We start from the raw sequence: 22,522 nt of genomic DNA on the forward strand, positions 1-22,522 counted from the left end.
ATGCAGGCTCAGGTCATCAGAACTGACCCAAAGATATAGTGTTCAGCCATCCCTTTTCACGTGAACGATAATCAAAAGCAAAGTTATGGTAAAATTTTAAATTGTCGGTTGCCGCAGCCAACTCCAATACTTGACGCCTAATCACCCATAGTGAGGCACAAACAGAAGGGGTAATTCACTGCATTTGATAATACAACTTGCACATCTAACTGCAAAGGGCAAGAAGGAAATCAAAACATGACCTCCAACATTTGCCTCCAAAAAATGTTGAATGGATTGCACAAAGCATACATCACCAACACACCTCTCCATCTCCACCACTCATCCGCCCAATACCACTAAAAAAATCAGCACACCTCTCCACCACTCCGTCTGTATCCTTTGCTTATGATTTCAACCAATCGAAGACGAAATCAACACCCGATCAGGAAATGGGATCGAGTACACACAAGCAACAAGTGATTCAGCAACGATGAACAAGGAGGAAGGAGATGCAGCCACCCCACAGAACATAGAGCGTCACCTGAGATGGGGATTTCGCCGGTAAAATCGCTTCGCCATGGCGACGATGCGGCAAATCACCGGAAAAATCGCCCTGTCGCCACGACCTGGGTGAAGTCGCCTCGGATTCCTTTCGTGTCTGAAGGGCGCACGGTTTGAGGAAAACAAAAAAGAATTCGAAGAGGTGTTGGCAGTGGGCACAATTAGGACCGGGTCTAGGATGTGTTAACGGGTCTCATTTCTATTGAATTGAATCACATCCGAATCGAATGCAACCCAACAGAGACCTTGAGGCTGCGCGCGCGATCGCGTCGCCTGAACAACTCACACAGATCAGGCGACTGTAGTATAGGAAAAGTGAAATACAAATTAAGGAAACATCTAGTGATTAAAGAAGGGTTTGCGAATACCGACACATAAACATTTTATTAGAAAGTGTTATTTTTTGTTTCTCCATCTTTTTCATTCGTGGTCCGTTTAAAGTGGGTCCATTATGTGGGGTACGGGTGGTTATCTTCAGGTAAAAACATCCCAAAAATATTCATCAAAATAGCTTTCTTCATCTAAAGATATTATTGGAGATTAGATTAGCTATCATGAACTCCCTCAGTCCCATAATAAATAACTTTCTAGACGGTGGCCAAAGACACACATGTATCCTTATCTCCTTTTTTTTTTCCTTTAGGATATCTCCTAGATTGGCAGTTATTGCATACATGTATCCTTAACTTCTGCATTAAGGGGCAGTGTTTCATGTTTTTATGGAATGTTTTTTTGGACAAACTTTAAACCTCAAAAAGTCATTTATAGAATGTTCATGCCTACTTCATTTAGCCCGTATTTATTTTGACTGTAAAAAGGTTATCGCAGCTCATTATTTGCATCCTCAAAAGGTTTCCACAGAGTAGAATTGTACTCGGTACTCCATCCATTTTAAATTATAAGACGTTTTGACTTTTCTAGATACATAATTTTTACTATGCACTTATAAATATACACTATGTCTTGATGTATGGTAAAATAATTAACCTAAAAAAGGTTAAAATGTCTTATCCAAGATGAAGGGAGTAGCAAAATATGTGAAATGTCACCAAGTTCGTGAGCTAAGTAAGTAACTTGGTTGGCACACAGGAAACTACATAAGCAGATATATAAGAAATACCATCTCAGTCATAGTGAAAGATCCACACACACACACACACACACACACACAAATTAAGTGCTTCGCTACATCCCGCCAGTACACAAGTTCGGATACAACAAATTACCTACTACCGAAACCTGGAGCATCATGTTCACACGTAACCACCAAACAAAACGCCGAGATCCAAACTGTCAGACTCAAAACGTGTTGCTTTTGCTTCCTCGTCACTTTCATCATCAGTGTACCATAAATTGCATGAAGCATCAGGTGAGCCTATTTCATATAGGTCAATGGCAGGGTGTCTCAGATCTTCCACTCCTTGGTTCTTGCATGCATAACATTGGCCTGGCGAAAAAAACCAGGCAAAATGTATTAGAAAACTGTAAGTACATTCAGACATATATATTTCATATATGATACTGTACAGTTGCTATTACCATTTTCGTTTGGATCCAATGGATAGCATAAATAATATTTTTTCCTAAAAACCTCCTTCACTTCAGCAAAATACAGCTTCACCTTCCAATCAGCTGAATCTGGCATCTTCATCCTCACAGTGAAGTTATAATGATGGTACACCTTGTCATAGCTCTCCACATTAAAACACTGGTGCTGAAGTTCATCAAGGCGGTAGTCCTCCAGCTCCTGACAAAAAATCAACATAGGGATATATTGTAAAAGTTGTAAAGGTTGAAATTTTAATTTGTATAAAACTATGCGTACCGCAAGATCTCGATTTATGTCAATGAGCTTCTTGAAACAGAGCATCACCTCCTCCTTCATGCAGGATATTCCAGTCGGAATAGTTTCTTCCGCTGAAGCTTCATGCCTGAATCCACAACTAGTTTGAGACCAACGTCTTCCTCTATGGTGGGAATCAAAGTATCATAAAACCAATTCCAAACATCGATAGTTCTTTTGCATACATAAAAATTAATAAAGCTACACTAGAGGTATGACTCAAATAAAAGTTTGTAAGCACGACATGCATCAATTGTTTAGAAACTTCACTCTTGCTAAGTCTGGATGACTATAGGAGGGTAAAATACAAAAGTTAGGGTAAATGACACCATACATGAATACTATCAATATTCTCTCAAAATATTACCAGAGTACCAAATGCGTAGCAATAGCCGAACAACTTATTACTACCACAGCATTTGATTGTATGATATAGGGACAGTCATAGGCCCCAAGCCTATGATGTCCCACAGCATCCTACTCCTACGAGGATGGCGACATTACATAGGGCAGCTACCACCACTCTCCCAGTCCACTACTATGAGGCTGATGATGGTGTCACATCCTTGCCTTCCAAGTCATTAGAAAGTTTGTTAAGCAAAAGTAAAAGAAAGGCTAAGCCCCTTCAGTTTTCTAACCTCTCAGCCTCCTCTCTCCCTCCCACCACTGCACTAGTTGTGCCAGCACCTTCATGGTCACTAGCCTTATCCTTCCCTACCAGCAAACTTAGACCATAATAACTAGCACTGCTTTAGCTATGCCAGACCAAATTCAAATCATGGGGCCTACTTGCCAACCTTTATTTTTATTTCAAGAAAAACGTAGCAAGACACTGAAATTATTTGAGAACATGGTTTGTGTTACTCTAAAAATATATTTAAAAAACTATTATGTAATCACAACAATGCAGCATATGGAAATTATTAAAGTCTAAAATTTCCATTTTACATATGACAGGAAGGCTTATTTCCTGATGAACATATAGAAAAAAAACAATATATGACTTAATAAAAACAATAAAACCTAGGGGAATTTCTTTTTGTTGAACAACGGCACAACACAAGAAAGCATTTTGTCATTTCATCAAGAACAAAGAAAAATACAGTAAGCAGGCGTACTCCCAAACAAATCAATACCAAATATCAGCAGATAGTGATGGAAATAAAATAGAAGGAAAAGCAGACCAAAACATTAGAACCTCTACCTTGATTCAGTTGGTACCATACTATGCCGAGGGTGAGCAGCTGCAACAGAAGCCTGTCCAGTAATAACATTGGGTAGCTGTGATTCTGTACCCAATTCAGCAGCACGGGCATTAAGAGTGGGATCCTCAACAGCCAGAATGTTATAAGAAGTTGCGCGGAGGTTCATACAAGGACGCGCATCTAAGTATTCCTTAACCATACGCTGCACATCCTTTGGGCTGAAGAAAAGCATGGTAATATTATTAAAAGCAACCAACATATCAAATTTCAAATCGCAGCTGTAGACGAAAGGTCTTGGAATGCAAACTGAACTTTTGCTGACTGGTGATATTGAGCAAAGAATTCATTTCTACATAACAAATGAAAGCATGAATACAACAAATGAACACAAAAGGTTTTCACCGTCATGGTCACTTATACTGCTTACTCACCCTCATAAGTACTCCACTATGCACCTGACCATGCACGTGCTAGAGGTGTTTGGAAAATAAAATAACTATTTTTTGCATATTACAGGTTTATATCTGAATTAGCAACTTCAAAAAACCATCATGTCCATAGCTTAGAATGTTGACAGAGTAATTAATAGTGTATTAACATCGTGTGGTGCTACAGCTACTCACATGCTACTGTGTTGTTTACTTGCTTATGTTGTTTTGGTCCTCTGTGTGTGTACTATAATTTTAGTGCCTCAACAAGGCTTCTTACTATTTCTAGTGTATTTCAGGCTTATATATATCGATAGAAAATAGTGATGATGTACATACTCCACATCTGAATATAGCTTGGGGCCTTCCTCCTTGACGTTTGGTACAGTTATAAAAAGGGGCGTAGACAGCACCATAGATAGTGATAGACCTTTTGGTCGGTTGAAAAAGAACTCAGTCTGTCCAGTAGTAGGAAACCTGCACAGGCGAGAAGACGCTTAGATAGAGCTACCAATGTATGTGCTCCTTGTTCATTCTTTGTAATGCATTAAAGCAAGACAATTTCATACCAAAAGAGTGTAATTTGTTGTCACATAATTTACTTCTTGTTATCTTTTTACGTTATTAAATTCATATATCTACAGTTAACTTTTGTTTTTGAGGATTCTTGCCATTATGTAGAGATAGAAAACATTAAATTTCAGCGTAGATAAACAAAGAGCAAAATATACTTACGATGCACAGTCATCATCAGTAGACTCTTCATCTGTTTCTGTTTGAGGGGGCAGAAGTTGGGGGTCACTTAATGACAGTGCCTCTTCCATAACTTCCCCATCAACCTCACTGCTGTTCACCACACAGGTATGCTCCTCTTGCCTGATAAAATAACATTTAGAAAGGAACAATAATCATTAGAAAGAATATCCAGAAGAAGGTATTATGAATTTGCTACACAAGTCAGACAATAAACATGTATCTATATATAAAGGTAAACAGCAAGGCTGTCTGGGCTGGTCTGAATAGAGAACACTCTGCCCAACACGGGTTCCAGTTCCAGCCCCTTGAGCTACAGGATGACTACAAATTTTGAATCAGCACATGTAAGTACACTGACTAGTATAGCAATCTACAATCTTGTTCCATTGCCAAGAAAGGAAACGAACTATATTTATTGGAATCTTTTATACATGTTAAAAGATAATGAATTTGAGGGGCAGCAAAAAGTTTCCAGGCCAAACATTCCAAAATCGCAAGGATAACAAATAAAACAGAGAAGCCCTGGTGTTGGGCTGGTGCTAAGGCATTACAGCAGCTCCTTTGTACGTCGCTGCCACCAGCTGCTTATGCTGCGATGGGTTTTTTGTCGTGTTTTTTTTTTCTTTGCAGCGAGTGGTCCTGTTATTCTTTGGGAGTTGGGTTTGCTTCTCCTTTGGTTTTTTTCTTTTTTCTATACTTAATGAAATGACACGCAGTTTTCTTGCGCAGTTCGAGAAAAAAAAAACAGAGAAGCCCTTATGACTTCAGATTACACAATACTTCTATACAGCTAGGGTTGAAAAATGCTCACTGGACAGCAGTTCTATGCAATTTCCTAGCCCATGAAGCTAGTAAACATCAAAAGTACATGGATCCCTCAGAGCCTCGGCTACATTTACGTCCCTACAAAGAACTTTTTGTTTTCTGTAGCTGTGATTTAATTGTGAAATGCTAGAAGGGTATGAAAAGTCAGCCTAGCTTGTAACTGATACGTATAGGACAAGATTGTTCATTTCTTGATCATTCTTTGTTCTCTGGATAGATACACATGGTGGTTGTCCTAGCATGCAAGTTGGATTGCTTCACAGAGCAAGTGATGACCTCTTGACCATAATGTGTTTAATGGTTTGCTGCTGACAAATAAAGCAGTAAAAAAATATAACTAGGAAGGCTGAAATGGTTCTGTTAAACAAAAACACATTTTTTAAACAGGCAAGCAATATCCACCATATCCCACCAATATAAAAAGGGAATCTTTTGGGGAGCAAGAAACAAATGGCAGTCCAAAATTTTGCTATGATATGCAATTTTTGGTTGAACAAACCACTGGTAGCACAATACATGCTTGCTTTTTGGGGTCCGAGGCAGTTTGCTAATTTAATTGGATAGTTTGAAATGATTCTCATAACAGATAAATGGCGCAACCATACAGCTACTTCTTCCATTATTCACATGGCTTGTCAACGAAAAAGCCAATGTCTATGGGAGCAAAAAATAGCAGAGTATTTTCCAGCACAATAACCTGGGAACGGGAACTAAGCACACGATCAGTTTTACAGTTCAGAGGTTAGAGCGATAACTTTTAGCAAAAAAAGTAATGAATATATGGATCTGTGTGTGCCGTCTCTGCTCACTTTACAATTTTATACCATATGGCACCGACTTAAAGTGCTACCACAAGAAATTCGGCACTTTTTCTAAGTAGATTTAGATGGTGAATGGTGTGGGTCCCATCAAATTGCATATGGCCGAGGGCAACTGAATTTAAAAAGTGGAACATAAGAAAAGAACTCACTCAGAGCGAGGTGCATAATCAACATTTGTCATTTCAGCTGTTTCTGGGGTGGAAAGTGAAGGGTCGCTCAAAGACAGCGCTTCAAATGCTGGCAAATCCATAACCGGACTATGAAGCTCGCTGCTTCTCACCGCGCTAGCCTCAGCCCTGATTAAAAACATATTATAGGAAAGATCATAAATGCAAAGAACAGAGAGAAAAAAAAAGTATAAATTTGCTATGGAAACAAACTGCGTGTATGGGGATCGGCGCCGTCGGCCATGGCGGTCGAGCTGCAGGCGGCGGGTTTGGGGTTTGGATGGTGGTGTACTAGCGTGTGTGGGTCGCTCGCGTCCCTCACAGTCACAGCTCACAAGCTAGTACTACTACGTACTTCTCGCTACTGACCGGTGACTTCCCCCCTCTCTCTCGCGTGCAGCGTGCTCTATTATTACGGTAGAGGAGAGGAGATGCCCTGGCACGTAGGCCGTAAGGCTAAGCGGAGAGGTCACTCGTCACGACCACGGGTAGTGTAGCACACCCTGCGTTTGGTTTAACTTTGAAGAGTGTTTCTACTGTCAAAGTAGAGAACACCAACTAAAAACTGTAAAACTTACTTTTTAAATCATCATTTGAGAGTCATTAGAGTAAAAATTGTTTTCTATATCTTTGTACTCTCTAACAGTTTTTTTTTTGTCTCTTTTGTGCACTCGGAGTCATTATCGCTCTCCATCTTTAGCTGAATAGAGAGATCCAATTAAAAAGGTCGTTGAAAGTTATTGTTTTACCACAATCTCTATTTCTAGAGTCTTTTGAAGTTGCTCTGATAGGAAGGCTAATTTTTATCACACATGTTCTAGCCATTAGTCCATTAATTGAGAAAATATACATATTCAGCTAATTTTAGCCAGCTTATTATTAGCCCATATCATACCCTTAGGACTAGCTAGTCTCCAATTCAAAGGGGTTGAGACTTGAGAGGAGTTTAATTCCTTCTTACAAATTAAAATCTCCCTCAATCCGCTCTAATCCATTCAGATTTAAGACTAACCGAACAAATGCTTAATGTGTTGCCTAACGAAAGGATCGGACGCGCGGAGATGCATGATCAACCAAAAAGGTTCCCCAATAATAAGAGACATATAGTATAATATCAGCTCTCTCAGAAATTAGATCTGTCATTACTTAGATTACATATGAGTTTATTTATTTATATTAATATATGTAGACCTTAAAGCCCTAGCACCGGCTAAGCGGAGGGGTTAATGTGGCACTCGTCACGACCAAGGTTAATTCTTTGCTAATACACGTTTTCAAACCTAAAGAAGCGAATTAAGTTAGGATACACTAGGAACAAGAGGGAAGAAACAAACAAAGCGAATTTGGTTAAGGAAGAAGCAAACAAATTAAAAGCAGGCACACTAGCTGGTTGATAATGGAACTTACCGTGGGTTAGATTTTTTGTCGATCCAGTGATGATGGACGGCGGCGGCTGGCCGCTACTGTCCTCCTTGAATCGTTGATAGTCTATCGCAGGGCGGCCGGCGAGCTTTGACGGCAAGCGATTCCAACCGGGAGGCGCACGATTCGATAGCGATGTGTGTCACCGGAACCTGTACATATACTTGTTATTACTATAAATAGTTCATCAAGCGATAATTGATGCAAGACGACATAAGGACGAAGACGTGTTCGAATTCGAATATACTCCATATACTTACAAATACATCATCTATATATGCATAAACAATGACGAAGGAGGTGGTGCACTCCAAATTCGACTCGGAATTGGCCCCACGTGTATACATAACTCAGAGTACAGAGATGTGATTTGTTTTCTAGTGTAATAAACCTCCGGTACAAGTATTTGGTTCAGAAACCAGCGGCGCACGGTTTGGCTAGACAGGGCCACATGTTGCACCCTCGCGGCCGTGTGGGAGCAGCTTTGTAAAAATATACAAAACGAAACATCAGAAAAGAAAGAAAAAAACAAAAAAAAATCCCACTACCCTACTAGCCTTGACGAAGACTACTACAGTCATATCTGGGACTGCTTCGCTCCATGTGTTTTTGGCTCTATTTTACGTTTTTTGCCTGCTTCTCGATCGTGAACCACTCGCTTCATCTAGTGTGTCTGGGATCTCTACGAGGACATACATGGTGTCCGCAATGTTTTCCCCTGCGCAGGGGAACATCAGGAGTAGGGCGCCCCGGCAAAGTCAACATGTCACGCTAAACGGCTTTGGCTCGAGCACAACTAGGCTTGCCGCATTGTGGTCTAGCCCTATGCATTCACGTTCAAGCTCCCACCGTTCATCCTCGAGTCTAGTTCGCTTGGCCATGAGTCGTGCGGCCTTCTCCTCGAGGTATTGGCCCCAAATTGGATGAGGGGGCATGCCCTCAAGGGGTGGGTAGGTAAGCTTCCCATTCTACCCCATCATGAAGCACCCGGTGCTCCAGGCGATCACTACGTCAGAATACCCCATCACTGCCAGTTCAAAATACCCCATCACTGTCGGATTTTGAACCGGCACAACCATACCAGCAGTGATGAGGGTAAGCTATCACTGTCGGTTCCTACAAACCGGCAGTGTTCTTCAACTGCACTGCCGGTTCTTTACACAACCGGCAGTGTTCATTTCCACCAACACTGCCAGTTCATAAGACCACCCGGTAGAGCTCAGTTCCAACAACACTGTCGGTTTGTGTTTCAACCGGCAGTGTTGTAGTAAGAATCACTGCCGGTTTATGACAAGAACTGACAGTGATGGCTAAGCCAACGCTGCCGGTTTGTGGCTCGAGCCGGCAGTGCCAGCACTGCCGGTTTTGTTGCTAACCGACAGTGATGTTTTACGACAACACTACCGGTTTTCTGATAATCGACAGTGATGTCACGTTCGCAATTTATTGTTTTATAATTGATTTTAATTTATATTTTTTCGTGGAATCGGGTTTCGCTTTATATACGCTACGTAGACGACAGGTACATCAATATTAAACATTACAAATGTTACGGTTACAATTCAAATGTTCTTATCCACATCTCGATCCCTCAAAATAAAAAAGAAATGTTCTTGGACTTCACACATGCTTCTCGGACTTCTTACAATAATCTGGCGAGCCGCTCTGGGCCATACTGGTCCTTGTACCTCACGGATTGTGCAATGGAAAATACTTCATCTTTTTCCAATATCTCAGCTAAGATGAATTTTGCGAGCTCCGATTGCAGTGCAACGATCTTCATGTCTAACAGCCTTTGGTGGTTATATTTCTTGCGCTGTCGTTCAAAAAAGATGATATCCAAATAGGAACATTACATCATTTTGTTGAATTATTAGCAGACATAAATGAAATTGGGATTATACACACCAACTTATCGGCTTCTTCCGATTTTCCGCCGATGTAGCGAAGCATTGCCCACATTACATAAAACCCGCATTCATTGTTTCCCGCCGGCTGTGACAGGTACTTCCCCTCCATTTCGACAACCTTGAATGGGACCGGCGTCCCACCGATATGTCTTCTTCGGACACTGAGCAACATTAAAAGGAGAAACATTAGAAAGTGGTATGTGTGATTAGAAAATAATATGTTATTAGGATCGCTTACTAATTCAGCACTGCCACTAGTGCATCCAGATGATGAAATGGTTTTTTCTTCGAGTCCCACACCTCGATTAGATTTTTGGCAAGATTGACACAAATGAAGATGAAATGGTTGCTACAATCACAGAATCCTAATTATCGAATAATCTTAACGAAAAAAGCATAATATTAAAAGTCGAGAACACATACTCGCAGTTGTAGGCTAGAAGTATGTGGGTTTAATTCTTCATCGTGAATTCATCGAAAACAGCAATCAATCTCTGTTTTAGGTCTTCCACGTCACATCCATAGAGGCCTAGACATGTCTTCTCATTGACTCGCAAGGGGTCCAAGAAACCTATGTAATCCCATTTGCTTTTTAGAATGCAAAATTTTGCTATACACCTACATAAAATCATAGGAAGTGCTCAAAAGTTAACAATTTGTCTCGAGAGAGTAGTTAATTATAATATCGTGCGTGTAGGGTACTTACATAGTCCACAGCGTCAACATTTGAACATCGAGAGAGCGTTTCTGGTATAGCTGAAACAAGCACTCCCACTCGACATCGAACTTCTCTTCTTCAGGATAATGGAAAACATGTGGCGAACAGATAATAACCTCAAAACCAAAGTCGTCCATCTCTGTTGCTTGAGCCATGTAAGATTCATGCAACTGGCGCATATATGTTGTCAGATTTTTATACTCCTCATTAGAAACCAAAAGATTGCCCCTTTCATACTTCATTGCCGGTGGTGCCGTCCCTTGTACATCATAATAGATGGTCGCAGCCTCTTCCATGGTTACTCCTGGGTTTTCTTCGATGTACTTCTGTATGTTTCTTAAATCTTTATTGTGTATTTCTTCATCTCTTGTTATAGCGTATTTATTCTATGTTTGCCTTTTGAATTCGGACTTCAACAAATACGAAGGCAGTGAGGCACAGAGATTGAAGAAACTAACACAATCTTCCTTCGAGATGTGTGCTATAAATTTTTCTTTCATCAAGGTGGTAACGCTGCCACTGAACAACCTTTTTCTTTTCTGTTGGTCCACTTTGGGAGCATTAGCGACCGAATCCAAGGACCTTTTCTGCGACTGAATCCGAGGATGTCCTTGATCTTGTTTTGGGCTGAGGTGGAGGAGGAGGAGGAGGAGGATGATGACGAGAATTCTGTTTTCTCGGCGCTGATGAAGATGGAGGAGGAGGGGGAGGAGGAGGAGGAGGAGTCTCTTTTCTCAGGGCTGATGAAGATGGAGTTGGACGAGGAGGAATAGAAGGAGACCTCTGTCTTCTCGGGGGTGATGGCTCTGGATGAGGAGGGGAGTGATCTCTGTTGAGAGATGGTGAGTGATCATCGTGGGTGGGCGAAGACTCGCAGTCGTCCTCTTCATCAGAGGACAATTGATGGTCAAGATTAATGAAGCGCTTGCGCCAGATCACTTGAGAGCCCTTGTTTTGACCAAGTTTCGGCATGTCTTCCGCTACGGGGTACTCAATGGGTATCTCGTTAAACTTCTTATCAAGTATTCTGTCAATGGTGATGCGAGCGTACCCCAGTGGAATTGGGCGGCCATTAATTGTCCTGTCTCCCACAGGCCAGGCCTGGCCGAGCGCCACCTTGTCCTTTGTCCATTCCTAACGGATGTACAACCTAACATTGATGGGTTCAGTGATATCGTCTACCGGATGAGGCACATTCGCCTCTTCTTCATCGAGCGGGGTCGATCCGCAGCTGCTGTGACCCCTAAACTGTGGGCTAAAGGCAGTAGGAGTAGGGTTTTGTGGTACTAGTGACCCCTTGGACAGCAAAATTTGCTCAACTTGAGCTTCAACGGTCGCCTCAATCCGTGCTTCCATTCTGTCTTCCATCTCTTTTAGTCTCCTCAAATACTCTGCCTTCTGTTCCGTTCTACCCCTCGAGCAGCTCCGGTAAGTGTTAGATTCTTGGGGGAATGTTAGTTTCCAAGGAACAACACCGGTTCCTCTAGTGCGACTAGGGTGCTCCTTGGTTTCAAGTGCTTGGGTGAGCACGTCTTTCTCCCTATTAGAAGTGCGAGTCCCTTGCCTCACCTCCTCAGTTACCTAGGAGATCCTCTGGATGAGTTCGCTCGTGGGTTGATTTGAGGAGCTAAAGCTCCTGTCCTCGGCGTGCCGTACATTTCTCCCCATACAATATAATACCGATCTGGGCTCCCAATCGGCGGTCTCAACCTCAACGCCTTCCTCAGCAAGGCGATCCATCTTTTGAAGTTCTACTTCAAATTCTGGCATCTTTTTGGCGTAGCCACGGGAGCCGAGATGATGAGGATTCGTCGCTTTCTGCGAATTCTCCTTATTCTTCCTGCTCAGTTCTAAGTACTCCTCGGATAACCTATATTACTTGAAATCCTGCTAGAAGTCCTTCTGCTTGCTAAACTGTCCACCATCAAAATCCGGTTCTTTATTTTGGAGGACAAAATTCTTGTACAATGTCCCCTTGAAATTCTTGAAGCATGTCCCCATGATTTCTTTTGCTTTTTTCTTGACTAACTCTCTGTCATACTCGGCTGGGAAAGTGAAATACTCTAGGATCTTGACATCCCATATGTAATCCTTCTCGCTTTCGGGAACCCTCCACTGGTCATCATCTTTCCCAATCCACTTCCTGTACTTAATCGGGATGAAGTCCCTAACAAGTAACCCAAGGATAGTCTTGTATTTGGTCAAAGCTATAGGCGGTGAGAGTGGATCCCCGAATTCATCGAACTCGGTAATGTGCCAGTGTGCATTCCTACCAACAGGAATCTTTGACATGCCTTGCTTGGATCTAGCCTTCCTGCTACTTGAACTCTCTGGCTCCTCGGCTGGCGGTGGCTCCTGCTAGAGACACCAAGTAAGCTATGACCCTCTCAATTGATTAGCGTGTATGCCTACATAGTCACATGATACCAAAGTTACCTAGCCATCTTGGTCATTTTGATCCAGATGCAGCAGGCCGGACGGGGTCCATGGCTGCTCGTTCTCACCGACCTGATTGACATCGTCACCGTTTGTCGGATCATGCGGCTCTCCCGTCCCAGCGATATCAGCCGCTTCTTGTTGCTGATCTATTCTTCGGCGATGGGGTAACAGGCGACGATGAGTCATGGCTGTGACACTATCGTGGTTAGTTTTGGCCACGGACAACTACTAATAGCATATGTTCATATATATATATATATATAATATGTTTAATGCAAAGTCTAATAATAAGTCCACATACAACAAAGTCAAATAATAGCATATGTTCACCTAGAACAAATTCATTGTTTGATTGACCACATACAACAAAGTCCACCTACTGTTCTATGAAACTAAGCCTACATCAACTTCCAAATAAGAAAAGCGATGACCATAGCCATAAATAAAAGCATGACATCTTTCCAAGACCAAGGAGCAATTCTCATAATCTTCACATCTCCGGCGGGTGGCTTCTCTTCGATCTCTAGTGCCAGCGGATGGCCATGGTTTGCATTCATTGGACCATAGTAGGCCAATTGCCCATGGTTTGCAAGGTAGGCCGGATGACTATAGTAGGCCCTCAAAGCTTCAGCTTCTGTGTTGTATTTTTTGTGCAAATTACCAGGGTAGCGATTGACTTGAGCATAGCAATCTTCCCAGGTTCGATAAATCCCAGGCATGTGACCAACATGCACTACAACCATACCATGGTTGCCTATACATTTAAGTAAATTAGGCATGTGGTAAGTGGTAATGGTAACTCACTGAACAAGAGTTATTATTCAAGTTATATGGGCAAACTAAATCTATTTAATGTTCTTTATCCTTGACATGATAAAAATTACCTCAATAATTGGGTAGTTTATTATTCGGAGATCAATATGGTTTAGTAATCATACTTGCTGTTGCTGCCGAGCCAATTTTAAAAGTTGTTTTTAACTTTTTTTCTGGAACAAACATCTATAGATGCCTTTTTTTAAGCATGCTATACATTCCATCAAAATCAATGGACACATCAATGACCTTTTTTGAGATCGCGTTGAAGAACGAACAAAGCTTTATGATTGGGGCGCGGACCTTTGGGGGGAGGATACCACGTAGGGCAACAGGGAGCAGTTGAGTCATAATGACATGACAGTCATGGGCCCTCATAGGGCCTTAGTTGAACTTAAGTTCTCTCATATTCACTAGCCTCTTCGGGTTCGCACAGTAGCCTATCGGGACTTTGTGTTCATTGAAGAAAGAAATAAGCGCACACTTTTCTTCCATCTTCAATGTCCATGACGCAACTGGAAGTTCGAACTGGCCATTATCTAGCTCCATAGGATGCAACTCCTTCCTGATTCCCAAGTGTTGCATGTCTAGGCGTGTGGCTAGTGAATCCTTCGATGTCTCCCCGGTGTCCATCAAGGTGTTAAGAGTGTTAGCGCACACGTTTTTAGTGATGTGCATGGGATCAAGACAGTGGCGTACACTCAAAAATGGCCAGTAAGGTAGTTTCCAAAAAACCGATTTTTTCTTCCAAACGCTCCCATCAGGCGCTACTACTGCATTGTCCCCCGTCCCAAGGACAACCTCCAGTTTGTTGAGTTCTCGAAGTATCGCAAGCCTGTCTCGATATTTTGGAGCTAAGCATTTCTCAATAGTACCATTGAAATCTTTTCTATTCCTACGGTATGGGTGATCCTTAGGTAGGAACCTACGGTGTCCCATATAAACTATCTTTGAGTTATTTGGCAGATTTACCGCATCGGTGTCGTCCAAGCACTCGACACATCTAGTATAGCCTTTTGTCTTCTCTCCAGACAACGAACCTCGACCTGGTAGGTCGGTGATTGTAGCGATAAGTACTCCCTTGATCGTGACATGTTCCTTTTTGTACTCATCCCAAACATCCGGCACACCCTTTTCAAACATCTCCACTAGTTCATCGATCACTAGTTCTAGAAACACATCGATGTCATTCCCAGGTTGTCTTGGCCCTTGGATCAGTAGTGTCATCTAGATGTACGACCGCTTCATACAGACCCAAGGTGGAAGGTTGTATATACAGAGCGTCACTGGCCAGGTGCTATGATTGCTTCTAACCTGATCGAAAGGATTTATCCCATCTGTGCTCAAAGCAAACCAAAGGTGCCTTACCTCTCCACCGATGTCCTTATAGAACATAGTACTGACAGTCCTCCAGTCATGCCCATCGGCGAGGTGCCTCATCATTGTATCTTTCTTACACTCTTCGCCATGCCAGTGCAACAGCTTGACTGACTTTGCACATGCAAACAGCCTATGCACCCAGGGAGCTATAGGGAAATACCAAACGACCTTTATGGGACCTCCTCTGGTCTTGGTACCCTCATCTGATGGCCCTTCCTTGTACCATGGAGCTTCACACTTGGGGCACTTGTCCAAGTCTTTGTATTTTTCTCCACGGTACAATATGCAATCATTGAAACACGCATGGATTTTTTCAACCTCGAGGTCGATGGGGCAGATCATTTGCTTGGCCAAGTATGTCTTTTCTGGCAACTCGTTTTTTTCTAGGAGAATTTTCCTTATTATACCTAACAACTGATCGAAGCCTTTATCGCTCAATCTATTTGTCGATTTGAACTCTAACAGCATGATGTCGGCTTCTAGTTTGCTCATTAGACAATTCCTATACAATGGTGTTTTGCCATCTTGTCTCATTTTCTCTAGCTTTCTCAGCTGTCTTTCACTAAGACATCCGGTCTCTACATTATGTAGCAGCTGAGAAATGCCATCGTTATCCTCGGTGTCATCAGCTAGCGTGTTCCTAAACACATTATTAACTGTGGCCATAGGTTCCATGTTGACACCGGGTTCCTCGTCAGCATCGTGGATGGCTATGTCAGGCATGTCCACATCATCATTGTTTCCCAGCAGAACATTCACACCAACCTCGTCATGCATAGTCCATATCATATAGTTTGGCATGAACCCCCTGGTAATCAAGTGCGATCGTATAGACTCAATTTGACAAAAGTTCCTATGATTCTTGCAATCTTTACATGGACAGAAGACAGGGTTCCCATTCCCAGCATGGGCTTTGGCATCAGTGATAAACTGGCTGACGCCATGCTTGTACCACTTGTCTATTTGGGACAGATGCATCCACTCTCGATCCATCTATGCACAAAAAATACTAAGACAGTAATTACAAAGAATTAATAAGAAATCGAGCTTCATGAACAACAATTGTAGCTCAAAAGTACCATTTTTGGAAAACATTATTGTACACTAATTATTGAAAAATTAAAATTGGTAGCCCCGGCCCTGTAAATTGAAAATCATAGTAAAAACAATTATTGCACAATATTGAAGAACAACTATTCTACTCTACTTCTAAGAACTAATTATAGCATCACATACTAACAATGATGATCTTGACCACCATGGAATAATTAGCTAGGAATTTAAATGTGTTCATAGACACCAACCTTTTGGATGATGGATTCACCACAATTTGAGCCTTGCACAAATGTCCAATTGGAAAAGTGCTCTCTAGAATGGAGAAAGAACTAGAATGAGAATCAAGCAATGTAGCCATCAAAACAAAGCTAATTAAGCAACAAAATCAAAGGGTGGATGTTTGTTACTAACCTTAAAGCAAAAAGATCAAGCCATTCTTCAAAATCCAAGCACTAGCTTCATGGTGAAGAGCAGCCGCAACAATGGAGGGAAGGATCCAAATGCGTGCCTCTGTTCTCGGGATGGAAGAGAGGAGGAAGGAGAGGATGGCTGCAGCCTTTTTGTGTTGTAGGCTTATCACCGTCGGTTCTTGGCTAGAACCGACAGTGATAGTGCCCAATCACTGTCAGCTCTTGGCTTGAACTGGTAGTGATGAGTGCCCGCCAAAACACTGTCGGTTCAAGCCAAAAACCAGCAGTGATGTGGTCCTTCACTGCCGGTTTTAGCCCAGCACAAATCATTTTTTATTTTCAAGCTCATAACCGGCAGTGAAGGTACATCACTGCCAGTTCTCACAAATCCGGCAGTGATGAGGCCAGCAATGATGTGCAAATCTGGCGTAGTGGATAGCTCGTGAGGTCCACGAAGTTGTCATCTAGGCCATCGCTCGAGAATGTGGTGGATCGAGTTCGCCTTGAATCCTATCATCCTAATGAGCGTGTTCGAATTGTCGGACAAAGTGAGCTCATCCATTCCCTGCATAAGTATGACATGTCAGAATCAGTGCTCTGGGGTAGATAGGTTCCATTGGTCAGCTAGTGCTCGACATTGGCTAGCATGTAGAACATCTGCTGTCACCCCTTGTCAGTGAGGCTCAGACCAAGGTCAAGACAGATTTACCGGGTGAGGGTTTCTAGATCGACCCACAGAAGGTCAACCAAAAGCAAAGTTATCAGGGTCTCCACATTCCCCGACGCCACCCTAGCGTCGAGACTAAACTCGCCAAAGCGATCGGCGAAGAAGTTTAGGCTCTCAAAGATAAGATTCTAGCCTAGAGGAAATGTGACGCCAACAGAAAGAGCTCCACTACTGAAGCAAAATGGTGCCTTTGGTGTGACGCCGTCAACTCCAAGAACACCGGTGGTATGGACGATCAATGATGGGAAAACGCACACGATGTTCCCCAACCTGGTGGTGCACTAACTGTTGTGGGTTCATTCACGATGAGTAATTAGAATGTTGATGTGTGGTCTTTGATGGCCTAACACTAGAGATATTTAGAGTTTATCCTGGTTCGGGCTGGCACCCTACGCCCAGCACCGTTTTGGTGTTCAAGTGTTTAGGGAGTAGTAAAAAAGAGTAGGGGAGAGAGATGTGTGAGTACATGTCTTGAGAGCTCGGAACCTCGTACCTGGTTGTCTAACGATCTATGGAACCTCTTTTCTACCGTTGTCCTTATCCCACCTTATATATTTGGAGACAGGGACATACAAATGCTTGGTGATGGGAGGGCTATGTAAGGGGGTGGTGCGGTGTATGATCTCTAGGATGCGCCGTGGTTCCTGGTTCAGATCCCGATGTCTTGTCTCCTACATGGATCATTGGAGATGTCACCCCGTGCTGAACGAGTTGCACGGTGAAAGCCCTAGTTTGGTTTTGGATAATTGATAAAACCCTAGGACTAACCTTGATCTAAGTGTGTGAATTACATAAGCAAGTCTAATCCAAGTGGTGGAGCTAGATGATGGTCATGGTGAAGGTGATGGCCACAAAAGAGATGATCAAGTGCTCCATCTTGGAAAAGAAGAAAGAAAAAACAAAAACCAAGGAGATCAAGGCAAAGGTATCTAATAGGTTTTTGTTTTGGCACTCAAGACACCATAGAGGGTGTGAGTGTGTTTAGAATCAGTAGCCATACTATAAAGAGGGGAAATCTTTGGCTAAGCGATTATCGAGTGCCACTAGGTGACATGACTCTTTCATATGCATTAGGGACCTAGTGTGCTAACAATTGACCCTTGAAAAATGCTTTGAAAAATACTAACACACGAGCACACAAATTCTACACTTTGTGGTTAGCAACATGGAAGCAAGGGTGAAGCGGTTGAGGAGATAAAAAAAGAAAAGTGTTCTCACGCAGTCGAGAAGGCTTGGAGGCGATTGGACCCAGGCGCGCGGTAGTACCAGACCCGACGCCCAGAGTCTAGTTATGCGGTGTGTTGGTGGCATGGACGCGTGGTGCACGCAGGACAACCGGACCCAGAGGGTGAGTCTAGTCATGTATGACTAGACCTGGTCCGAACGGTTTTGGCGCTCTCTGGACTTCTCTAGAAGTGACCGGACCTAGGTGGCATATTAGGACTGGACCCGCCCCTCCATGAGTCTGGTCATCATCTCGGTAGAGCGCGGTGCAGCAGGTGTGAGGATCAAGAGTCCGGTCATGAAAATTAGACTGAGTTCGGTCGGTTTTTTAGCGCTCGAGAACTCTCTGTAAACGACCGGAGTCACACGCGCGAAAACGATCGGACCCGACCTCTCCAAGTCCGGTCGTTGTTTGACTTTGGCACTGACCATTATAGCCATTGAGATCCAACGGATGAGATTCGAAGCGAGGGCATGTGGGTGGCCAGGAGTGACCAGACCTAGGCGACCGAACCCTAACCAGAGTCTGGTCGGTGAGTTCGGTCCTGCCTGCACGAGCCCAATGGCTCTTTGAGCCAAGGGGGCTCTATAAATAGGTCTTGGACGGCTTGGGGCTCACTGTCTTGGCACTTTGACATTCTTGACATCCTTGTGAGCCTAAGCAAACACCTCCCACTCATCGCCATCATTGATTCATCATCATATTGAGATTGGGAGTGATTCCTAGTGCATTTGCTTGAGTGATTGCATCTAGTGGTACTTAGGGATCGTTGTGGCTGTGAAATTCTTATTACTCTTGGTGGTTGCTGCCACCTAGATGGCTTGGAGTAGTAGAGGAGCATCGGCAAGAGTTGGTGATTGTTTGTGGCCATCTCCTGGTGATTGTGAGGGGTCTTATGCCTTCCCTAGCAGAGCATGGAAAGGTAACTCTAGTGGATTGCTCATGTCATTGAGTTACCTCACTTGTGGGTAGATTCTTGCGATGTCCATTTGTTGGACTAGGTTTGTGAAACACCAATTAGCTATCGAACCACCAAGAGTTGGTCGACACAACAGGGACTAGCATGCCGGCAAGCACGTGAACCTTGGGAGAAAAATCTTGTGTTATCTTGTGATTGGATTTCTCCCGATGATTGATTGGCTTTCATATTGTGATTGGTTCATTCCTCTACACAATAGTATAATAACCCTACTCACACCCTTACATTCTTTGCAAACTAGTTGTGTAGCAAGCTATTTAGTGTAGCTAGTTTTGAGAGCTTGCTTGCTAGCTTATTTTCACCTAGCGGAGCTCTTAAGTGTAGCCTTGTTGAGAGCTCTTAGTGAGTAGTGACTTAGACTCTTGTGTGCCTAGAGATTATAGCAACTTGAATTATTGGGTAGGTGATGTTGACACCAAAATTTGGTTCGAGAAGAAAGGACCCCGAGGTCAAAATTTGTCAAGGGAAAGCCAAAATATTCAACGAGATCGGCTAACCAAGTTGTCATCAACCGAGTAAGATGACACCATCATATCAGGGGAATGAGCCCCATTGGCAAGAACGACAAGGCATGAAGCGAGAAGATACATCAGACTTCATAGAAGGGAGAGATTGAGGTCCAAGTTATCATAATTTAGGAAGCTTTATTTTCATTCCCAAGCTTGAGATCGATCTTGTTCGACTAGGACTCGTAGTCAAGCCTCAGGTATAAATATTGAACCCCGGCTATTGTAATAGACATCTCTCATCGATCAACCAAATAGGTACCTTTACTTTTCGGCTTACACCACCCCTTAGGAGTAGGAGTAGAGTAGATTTCGACGAGTTCTTTGGGCAAGCAGGGCTGCATCGGATGACCTGACCTCCGGCTTGTTTGTGGGTATCCATCATGACTTATATTGTTACTTGTGAGCCTGCAACAGATGACTGATCTCTTACAAGTCATGGTATAAGTTAGTTATCGATCTATACTGTTGTTTGTAAGGCTGCAACAGATGATTGTTCTCTTACAAATCACGGTATAGATTAGTTATCGATTCGTATCAACCTTTACAAGGCTACAACAGACGACTGATCTCTTGTAAACATTGGTATTAATCAAAGTTATCGATATTGTGCTAAATAGTTTACTGTTTAACACAATATCACCAATTGCCCGATCTAGGTTGAGGCTTATTAGTCTTATTATTCTGATCTATCATCTGCTAGACATCTTTACGGTTGAATTCAATTCTTGATGTTAGATCATGTTTGATGACTAATCTACCTCAATCCTGATCATACATGGTGGGTGTTTGAGGTCGTGTTCTATTAAGACATAGATTCATTGATCACCAGTATCGGGTATGACTCCGCTATCAATGTTGCATCAGCTGACTCGATCTATTAATAGCGTGTCAGATGGACATTGTCAGTTAATAGATCTATCTATTAAGAAGAGCATGGCGTCAACCACCCGCCATGTCTCCATCGGCTATTTAGCCAATGGCCCTGTAACAACTCGGGTTTTTGGAGAAGCCAAAAATACGAACTTTTTAAATTTTTTCCTGCAATGTGTGAAGCATGTAGATGCTAGGTCAAACTAAGAACAATTTATAAATAAATTGTTGCATGCATATAGAATTACTTGTAGGAGTTTGCCAGAGTTCTTTGTTGGTTTAGTGTCTTGTGTTGGAGAGCACAAGTCCGTAGCAAATCCTTTTGATCCCTTCTAGAATATCTTATGAATCCCTTTTCCTCTCTCTTAATTCATCCTTTTGCTTTTGAACCTCATTTGAATCCCTTGATCTAATTCATAAAGTCAATCGACCTTCCTTGTAAATCAATGCCCATAGATGCCAACCCTTGGCATTGGATTCCGAGACCCATAGTGGACCCCACCTGGGTGAATACGTGATAGGTGACACATGTATACCAACCTAGAGCTCTCGGAAGTAAATATAATGGAGCAAGAAATAGAAAAGAAATTAGAAAAGGGGAGGAAAATAGGAAAGCCATTTCGGCCCAAGGTGCCAAGTTAGCCCAACTCGTCCACTCTCTCTCAGCTGGCCTAGCCGAGCCCCCTCCTCCTTTTGGCCCAAAATGAAGCACCAGCCCCACCAGGCCATCCCCACCCTCTTTATCCACTGCACGGCCCGCTCACCCCTTCTGTTGGCCCAACCGGCGCAGCAGCCTAGCCTGGACCAGCTTCTCCCCTCTAGCCCACGTGCGCGCACGGCCTGCTCTCTCCACTGGCCCAGCCGAGGCAGCGGCCCTGCTCCCTTGGCCCAGCCGCCGAAGCCCCATCTCCTTGCCCAGCCGGTCCAAGCCGCCCTGGAGAACCCTAGCGAGCAGATGCTCCCAGCTGCCACTGCCAGACCACGTGCAGGCGCCCGACACCGCCCTGCATTCCATGCTGCACAATGCGCGCCGCGTGCCCTTCTCTGCACAAAAGCCGAGGATCGCCGTCCACAGTGCCTGGAGCCCTAGCCGCTCGCCCTATAAAATGCCACAAACTGGCTGCCCCTCTTCTTCTTCCTCCAAGCCGCCGCCGTTCCCTTCTTCCTCCTCTAGTGCGCCGCCGCTCTCCACAACCATCGCCACGGCCACGACCTCGCTCTCCACCGGAGCCGCGCACCGCTGCTTCGAGCTCGCTGCGGAGGCACTCAACGCGACGCACCGCGCTGCCGACGCCGGGCTCCGTCGTCCTCACTGCCGGTGGCCCCTCGCCGGTCCACTCTGCTGCCGAGACTGCTCCACCGCGCATCCGTCTCTTCGTCCATAGCGCCTCGCCATGCCGGCAGCCACGATCACCTCGCCCTGAGCCTGCAAAGCCGCTCCATCGTCCTCTGCTCCAGGCCGGTCTGTGCTCGCGA

At 43.6% G+C, this 22,522-nt stretch overlaps 1 protein-coding gene across 1 annotated transcript; it reads right to left on the reverse strand.

Annotated features, from left to right (window-relative positions):
- Positions 1 to 1,643: 1,643 nt before the first annotated feature.
- LOC136489503 (uncharacterized) lies at positions 1,644 to 22,061 on the reverse strand. Its single transcript, XM_066486117.1, has 8 exons — positions 21,811 to 22,061; positions 6,571 to 6,717; positions 4,755 to 4,895; positions 4,359 to 4,496; positions 3,591 to 3,809; positions 2,369 to 2,510; positions 2,083 to 2,290; positions 1,644 to 1,990 (listed from the first exon to the last, which is right to left on the reverse strand). The coding sequence occupies exons 1-8, from the start codon at positions 22,059 to 22,061 to the stop codon at positions 1,797 to 1,799; spliced, it is 1,440 nt and encodes a 479-aa protein (XP_066342214.1). The 3' UTR covers positions 1,644 to 1,796.
- Positions 22,062 to 22,522: the final 461 nt, after the last annotated feature.

The sequence above is a fragment of the Miscanthus floridulus genome, chromosome 10 (genome assembly GCF_019320115.1).
Source record: "Miscanthus floridulus cultivar M001 chromosome 10, ASM1932011v1, whole genome shotgun sequence".
Taxonomy (NCBI): domain Eukaryota; kingdom Viridiplantae; phylum Streptophyta; class Magnoliopsida; order Poales; family Poaceae; genus Miscanthus; species Miscanthus floridulus.